At 41.1% G+C, this 8,929-nt stretch overlaps 1 protein-coding gene across 3 annotated transcripts in view; it reads left to right on the top strand.

Moving 5' to 3' along the window:
* Positions 1-3,450, top strand: part of Plce1 (phospholipase C epsilon 1) — a 304,329-nt gene extending 300,879 nt beyond the window's left edge. For all 3 annotated transcript variants that reach the window (XM_031390225.1, XM_031390227.1, XM_031390226.1), the window contains exons 32-33: positions 385-607; positions 2,382-3,450. In XM_031390225.1, coding sequence (XP_031246085.1) covers positions 385-573 — 189 coding nt within the window. In that variant the 3' untranslated portion in view covers positions 574-607; positions 2,382-3,450. The remainder of the gene's footprint in view (positions 1-384; positions 608-2,381) is intronic.
* The last annotated feature ends 5,479 nt before the right edge of the window (positions 3,451-8,929 follow it).

An 8,929-nucleotide genomic window follows, 5' to 3' on the forward strand; every position in this document is an offset into this window, starting at 1 on the left:
AAAAAAAAAAAAAAAAAAAGATCCTGGATAAGCTGGGCGGTGGTGGTGCATGCCTTTTATCCCAGCACTGGGGAGGCAGAGGCAGATGGATCTCTAAGATTGAGGCCAGCCTGCCTGGTCTACAGAGTGAGTTACAGGACAGCCAGGGCTACACAGAGAAACCTTGTTTCAAAAACCTGAGAGAGAAAGAGAGAGAGAGAGAGAGAGAGAGAGAGAGAGAGAGAGAGAGAGGAGATCCTGGGATAGAGGGCTTGGCTCGTCTACCCAAAACTTTACTTACAGAGGGAAGTACAAAGGAGTACATGCTCCCTCTAAGTATGACATGGGAAATCAGAAACCTGGGTTTACCAGTCCATTAAAGAAGGTTCTTTTTTTTCTACACAGGCATCCCGAGAAGATAAAAGGCGGGGTATCTCCTTTGCAAGTGAACTCAAGAAACTCACTAAGTCCACTAAGCAGTCCCGAGGACTCACATCACCTCCTCAGCTTGTGGCCTCAGAAAGTGTTCAGAGCAAGGAGGAGAAACCTGTGGGTGCCTTAGCCTCTGGTGACACAGTGGCTTACCAGCAGTGAGCATGTGCAGCTTATTTGTTCCAGGGATATGAAGGTACGTAGCACTCTGAAATAAGAGTCAACTGAAAGTGCTGTGTAACACAGGGTGGTGCCTTGTGTCTTTTAAGAGGCTTATCCTCTGAGGACAGGTGGGAATGGCACCTTGAAACAGTACCAGGGTTCTGAAGATGCTTTTACCTACACTTTTAAGATCTTAGACTTCCTAAGCTAGAGAGTTGGTTCAGTGTTTAAAGGTGTTTGCTGCCAAGCCTAATGACCTGAATTGAATGTGTAGGGCTCACGTGGTAAAAGCAGAGAAATGATTCCTACAAGTTGTCCCTTGACTTGCACATGCATACCATGGCAATGTACACACCCTTGTATTTGCATGCGCGCACACGTGCACACACGCGTGCACACACACTTTTTAGACTTCCTTATTTTATAGATAACTAACCAAGGGCCCCAAAGTGTCACACAGACTTAAGTCACCACACATAGGACTACCTTAAGTAATAACACAAATGAACATTTTTCAAAGGCTCTCCAGGTGGTTCAGGGTTTATTCCTTTGGATTGCTGGTAGTGTAGTCTAAGATGTTTCATTTAGACCCAACAACCCCATCTCTTCTTATCTCTTAAAAAATTACAATATGCCAGGCACGGGGGCACATGCCTGTAATCTCAGCATTTGGAAGGCCGAGGCAGGAGGATCACAAATTCAAAGTCAGCCTGGGCTACATAATGAGTTCCAGACCAACTTAGGGAACATAGTGAGACCCCACATCTAAAAAGCAAAGAAAATCAAAAGAAAAGTAACTTCAGTCTCCATTCTGAAAATGCAGTGTCAGTTGCCAACCGCACTGCTGGATACTCCATACAAAGTCAGCCTTAGCAGATGGATGATCTAGAACATGAATCTAGAACACGAGTCTAGAACATGAAAAGAGCACAGGGGAATCAATGCTATGAGCCTCCTTTTCACGGTTTCTTTGGTTGGTTTTATGAGGCTGTGTTGCCCAGACTGGCTGTAGTGGTTTAAATGAGAGTGGCCTGCGGTGGCTCCTGTATTTGTTGTTGGTGAAGGATTGGGAGGTGTGGCCAAGGACTGGGAGGCGTGGCCAAGGATTGGGAGGTGTGGCCAAGGACTGGGAGGCGTGGCCAAGGATTGGGAGGTGTGGCCTTGTTGGGAGACAGTGATTTAGACGCTTGCCTTTGGATCCCATTTCCTTTGGCAAGTAATCTTTATAAGGATTGAACTGAGTTCAGAGCTTTGCTAAACATTCGTGCTTTTCTTTAAAAATAGCCATATGCACGACTATGCCCACATATGACCTCCTTTATCACAGTATTTCTTAAAATGAACACCTTTTTCTTTTAAAAAAGTTCTCTCTGTATGTTCTCCTAAGTAAACAAGTACGATGTTTTAGCCTTTCTGACTGCTATAATAGTATTTGTTCTAAAAATGGTAACATCTAGTTTCAATAATCATAACCTAAGAATTTCCGAAGAAGCAAACATTTACCTCACTCCTGCCTCAAAGTGGTGACAGTTGAGGGAATTTCTCCTTTTTCTAAAGTTGAAGAACATTCATTTGATGTAATCAAAAGGGTGTGTGTTGTTTCTCCTGAAGAATTTGCTGTTCCAGGACAGAAAGAACAGTGTTCTACCTCCTGAGGACATCACTGTATTAGGAAGTAAGTCCTTCCAAGGTTAGCCAACAGAGCCCTGGGGTCTTGTAGTTGAACAACTTGTAACCTGGCTAGGCTGTGCATATTTCTGCTTCTTCATGTTCCGTACACTAATTAGCCCATATGGATGATGTTACAGGGGAAGATCCTTGATGAGAAGCTATCAAGAACGAACGTGGTGGAAAGAAATATACTTTACCTCCATCACATTTAAACTGGAAATTGATGATTTCTGAACTCCAGCCCTCTTCACATCTGATGTGAGGTTCGAGCAAAAAAACGGCACAGGGCTGCCAACCAACTTCCTGAGGAATGAAGCAGGGACACCCAGGGCACTGCCCAGGGCATCACAGGTGGAAAAGCCAGCCCTCAGGCTTAAGGCACCGAGCTTCACCTGCAAAGGACCAGGTGGTAAACGTTTTAGGGTTGGGGCCACATGGCTTCTGTTCTGAGTCACCTCAGCTGCTGAGTGCAAATGCAGCTGCTGACAACAGGTACCAGAATGAACATGACTGAACAATAAAACTTTATTTATGGACACTTAAATTGGAACCTCATATGGTTTTCACAGGTCACACATCTTTCAAGTGTTTCTATCACTTAAAATTGTAAAAATCTTTCTTAGATTAAGGGTCAGACAAAAACACATGTATTTGGCCTAAGGACCAGCTTGCTGACCCCAACTTGGGAGAACTGGGAGCCAAAGGTATAGAGGTTAGAAAACCTCGAAAATTGGCCATGGGTTTCAAGAGAAGTGGAAGTCTGGGGGCATTGGAAATGTAAATATGTCCTGTAAGATTTGTTAGCAATTACTCAAATTAGTTCCTATCTTGTGTACCCAGGTGCACTCTTTGGGCTGGCTTTCCTCAAATAGAAATGTTTCTTCGAAAGCTATGATTCATAAGTCCCCAGACTGTTCCGTTTTCAGTTCTCACAAAGTGAATTTAGAATGATGTACAATTTAGTGTCTATTGCGTTGTGATGTCTTCATAAGAAACCTAAATCATTTCTAAAAAGCAAAAGTAGTCTGAGTTGATGTTTAAGGTAGATTTATTTATTTTACAATGTTTATACTGACACTGTACTTGTGTATTTATTAGACATAGCTTTCCTGATATTGCTATGGGTGAGAAGCATTAGTGTTTCGATCTATTTCAAGACATCCTAAAAAATAAATCCTATGAGCATGAGAAGTGGGTAGAGATCCAGAGCCATAGTGTCATCTTCATTTCCAACTTACTGAGGAGCCATGGCTCCGAGTCTCACTTGCCATGTGATCTAAGTTATTTTAAAACCATACTTCACAAAACCATCAGCGAAGTGCAATGGATTCTTCTCATTCTTGGGATGAAGCAAGTTGTGGCTCATCAGACTGAAATACGTGTTCGTCCAGAGTCAAGCCTATATTTCAGCTTTCATTTGGCATTGTTCTGCTTGAAGATATTTTTCTTCAAGTTAGAAAACACAAAAAATCCTGACTTTTGCTTTTGAGACTTTCCTTTACCAGTTATAGAAGGAATAAGACAACCCCTTCTTTGCACATTCTAAAAAGAGACATGTCAAAAATATACCACATAGCTTTCATGTCATTGGAAAACTCTGGCTGCACCATCATTCTCTTGCCAAGAGAATTCAGAGTATTCTCATCTGGCAGTTACACAGCACTAACAGGTCCCTTTTAGATCAAATACTAGGTCTGTAACAAGCGCACAGTGCTGCTTCAGTTTTAAAACATATTCTGGAAACATTTTATCAATTTTCTGTAAATTAAAGAGGGCAAACGGTTTGGGTTACCTTGGGTTGAAAATTAAATTACTGGTCTAACCGGCCAGAGCCAAACAAACCCTGCAGGTAATAAGATACAGAGCCAGACTGATGTACCCCACCCCACCCTAGTGATCCTTACAATAGATGGAGATTTGATACAGAACAAATCTGAAACTGACCCCATATTCCTATGTGCAACCCAGTTTGGGTTAAAGAACATACTCTATTAAAATTGAGTCTCCAAGACTTTAAGCAGGAGCGATTACTAACATATGTAAAGAGGGCCAGTGAGATGGCCCAGAGGAGGCCCTTGACACACAAGCTTGATGACCTCAGTTTGACCCCAGAACCAATGGAAAAGTAAAAGGAGAAAACTGATTCCATAAGAGATCTATCCTCTATCTCCACATGTGTCCCCCTCATGTCATATAACAAAGTGTTAACAGCTCGTTACAGGAATGTGTCACTTAATGATGAGGACATATTTTACGAAATGCATCGGCAGGGACTTTCATTGTTGTATGAATGACAGAATACACCTACACAAGCTAAGATGGCTACTGTGTCACTAAGCAAGGAGTTTTTTGGCTTTATTATAACATTATGGGATCACGGTTCTGTCCCATAGCACCCCACACAGCAGTCTACCAATAATCAGAGCACCAGTGTAAGGCACAGGACGGCATTACTACAACTCCTTAGCACAATCTGGTGTTTTCCAGAAACACTGTTTTGACTGAAGGCTTATCTGAATTACGGGCCACACTAGTCTATCAAATGAAAGAAATAATCCTATTCATAATAAATTAGAATGACTACTAGAATTATGCCCACCATTTTATACTTCTTAGAATACAAGAAATCTGGATAACAAAATCTTAATCAGTAAAATTGGTATAAAAAATTATTTAAATATGCAAGCTGGTTTCATTTTAATGTTTTTTAAAGGTGTGAATGTGAAGGTCCCTGAAAAGGCTTATGGTGATCCCCGTGAGGCAAGAAGAAAATCTGGTTCAACACAACTTAATTAGCTGGGCTTGTTCAAATGTCCATTCATTTTAGCCATATTTAAGCACAGCACAATTTTGGGGGACAAAAAAAGAGGTTTCTGGATGACGATTAATTCAACCCTGTGTGTACAACATTTAAGACATGTTTACCCTGAAACTCTTTACAAAGTACATATGGCTCCTTCCATAAAGATGGGTTATTGACCTAGAAACAATGCTTCTAGATAAAGGTCTAGGGAAAGTAGCCAGTGGGAGTCAAGATTGGCTTGTTACTTAGACTGTTGTAAAGTACAAGAGACACCTCTCATGCAGATGGGTTTTATTGACTGAGAGGCTATGCTCAAGATCTAGAGAGGGAGGGTCTGTGATTAACCTGGCCCTACAGATAGCAAAAGGTTTCCAAGGTTTAGCAGGGCATTGATGGAACACGCCTTTAATCCCAGCACTTGGGAGGCAGAGGCAGGTGAGTTCAGGGCCAGCCTGGTCTCTTCCGACTACCAGGGCTACACAGAGAAACCCTGTCTCAAAAAACCCCAAAACTAAAAATATTACCAGGTTGTAAACATCCATTTCCAGAATTCTGGGTAGAAAACAAGTAAACTTCTCCTTTCCTTTGAAGAGATAAGCCTGCGTGTTTAGCTTTCCTGGTTCCCCTAGTGCCTCTCTGCATGTACAAGGACCTCATACCCTCTACATGTGAACCCATGTCAAAGCTGGCAGCCCTACCTGGCAATAAAGGATTAAAGCATGATACTCAGGAGAAAGGCGAAGACACTCTCCGCTTTCCAGTCACCTGTCCATTTACAACTGGTTAACTGACAAGATTAGAATAGAGTGTCTGGGAATGGGGACCGCTGGGGATAAATCTGTGGGCGGTAAGGATACTATTGGGTGGAAATGCCCTCCTGAGCTAAGGCCTCTTCACATGTCATCCACAGAATAAGCAAGAGTTTAGAGTGTCCAGAAGATCAAAATGGATTCTGGACTCAAAACCTGTTTTACTGATGGTTCATGAAGGCCCAGTATTACACATGCCAAGCTTCTCTTTAAAATTTATCTTCCCCTCTCTGTTCCCTCCCAGTATCTCTGCAGATGCCCAAGACTGGGTTCTGAAAGGAATAGGGTTTGTTTTGTTGTAGTAAAATAGAATTAACTCCAAAACACATTTAAAGCTCCACAGTTACACTCCCCTGCCAATACAGAACAAGGTTTTTGGAGACTCCTTTTTTTTTTTTAAAAAAAAAAAATCTTATCTTTGGCAGTGTAAGACACAGCCCCTGGGTAAGAGATCACAGATGCACTTTTAACCCTTTAGAGATGCTTCTCTCACAAAAGCACGAGGGCCAGAAAAGGTGAATGCACAGGTCCTGAGTGATCAGACAGCAACATCTTAGACAAAGGCTGGACCTTTCTCATCCCTCCCACGGCCCTTGGTTAAGCTACATGTTCTCTGTGATCTCTTCCTAAAAGTAACCACAAACTAGTGACTTCTGACACGAGGGTATATTAAACAAATGGTTTTTAAACACATTCTGAACCTCCATTACTAAGATACTTGACACCTCTCTGACTGAACACATACTGTGCTCATTTCAGATGACAGCTCTGACCCTGAAAATAATTCATTCTGACACTGAAGCTGGGTAGTGCTTCATTTTTAAATAGGGTGACTTACCTGACTTGGCAACAAAGACCAAGAAAAACCAAGGCTGTTTTACTCCTACAAACGCACCTCGCTTTTAAGTGCCTCGTGATCTGCTGAGCACATAAGTGCCCAAGATCTGTCTTTAAAAAATTAAGACTATAGCTTAACTTAACCCTCAAGGTGTGTATGTGTGTGTGTATGTACATATATAATATATACACATGTATATATATATACATGTATATAAGCATATATATATATATGTGTATATATATATATATGCTTGTGACTATTAATGACTATAATATTTACTCCACAAAGAAAACATCAATATAAGGCCATATAAAAAAGTTGATGTACAAAGTTAATCATATTCACGTTATTGAAATGCTAACTGTATAGATTTATTGTCCAACTGTGACAAGAAACTGAAAAGTGTAATACAGTCATGAATATCCTGCTAATTTATATTTTAAAGCTGACTTTTCACCTATATACAACTGATGCTGATGAAGTGAAATATGAATGCATCTGTGTTAAAAAATAATTGATTTATGACAGACAGATCTTTTGGTTGCATATACAAATATTTCTAACATTCTTGGAAATTTGTATTCAAATAGTAGGATTTGAGAAAGTATTTGTATGCTGAACCATGTGATTTCTCATCATCAATAATCAAACCTTAGTTGGGTATAGTAGGAGGCAGAGCCAAGAGCCTCTCTGAGTTCAAGGCCAACCTGGTCTACATAGGGAGTTCCAGGACAGTGAGGATTAAATAGGGAGACCCTGTTTCAAAACAAAAACCAATAAAACCTTAAAAATAGGCCTTCAGAAATATCTTTAGGCTGGGCATAGCTTTAATCCCAGGCAGGCAGAACGCTCTGAGTTCCAGGACAGCCCAGAGTATACAGTGAGACTCTGTCTCAAAAAGAAAAGAAGGGAAGAAAAAGACTTACTTCCAGAACTCACATATAAGAATACTCAAAGTTAAACCCAGCTGGTGACTGTCTCCCACTGCTCTCCCTCCTCCAGTAACTGTCCGCCTCTTCTCTGCCCACATACCACATGCCCAACTTAACTAGGAAAAGAAGGAAAGGCTGCCTTGAAACTGGCAACTGGTCACTTATCCCTGACTCTTCTGGGTGGTGAAAGAATTTTCTGGTTTCACATTTTTATGAAGAAAGAACTCTAAGCCCCAGAATGACTGGCTTCTATGACGCTGAATTAATCTGCTTAGCTGAACTGTTTTTCACTAAAATAAAAAACAAACAAAACCACACAAGACTAGAAGTAGAAATGGAAGCTACTTTATTCAGTTATTAGTAGCAGAAAATATTTATGTACACATTTTATACTTGTAAGTCATCTCTACAATGATAATAGCTATTATATAAAATAGTTCTCCATAAGTCTATTTATAAATATATACAGTTTTTATCTGTAAGAATTTAAGAGGAAAATACTTTCCTGGTTGGTCAGTTCCTATGGCACACTGGAAATCTTGGACCTTTCATCCTACTAAGCAATTTTCCCCCATCACTCTCAGGTGAAAAATTAACCCAACTTCAAAGATTCTAGATTCTCACTCACACTCTGATACTAGCAATGAGAGCACTCACTCTTCCTTAAAGGTCTGATTTGGTCATTCCTTACTGTATCACTCAACAAGAGCCAATGATGAAGAATCTAACTTTAACTTATTTATCAAACATCACAAAATTGGAGGCTCCCAGAGACTGAACCACCAATTAAAGAGCATATAAGGGCTGGACCTAGCCCTTTCCCCCGATATGTAGCAGATGTATAGGCTGGTCTTCATTCAGATCCTCCGACAACTGGAGCTGGTCTTACCCTGACTCTGTTGCCTGCCTGTGGATCCTGTTCCCCTAACTGGGCTGTCTTGTCTTACCTCAGTAGAAAAGGATGTACCTAGTCCTGTAACGCCTTGAGGTGCCAGGGTGGGCTGGTACCCGGGGGGACCTCCCCCATTTCAGAAATGAAGGGGAGGGAGTGAGGGAGGAGCCATCTAAGGTGGGGGGACTGGAAGGAAGGGGGTCCACCACGGGGATGTAAAGTGAATAAGCAAATAAATTTATTAAAAAAATTGTTTTTAGTCAAATTAAATCACATCAAAAATAAAAATAAAAACCACCAAGGTTAAAAAAAATCCACAAAACCAGGCGCACGCCTTTAGTCCCAGCACTTGGGAGGCAGAGGTAGGTGGATTTCTGAGTTCAAGGCCAGCCTGGTTTACAGAGTGAG

This window comes from Mastomys coucha, unplaced genomic scaffold (assembly GCF_008632895.1).
Source record: "Mastomys coucha isolate ucsf_1 unplaced genomic scaffold, UCSF_Mcou_1 pScaffold21, whole genome shotgun sequence".
NCBI classification, from domain to species: Eukaryota; Metazoa; Chordata; class Mammalia; order Rodentia; family Muridae; genus Mastomys; species Mastomys coucha.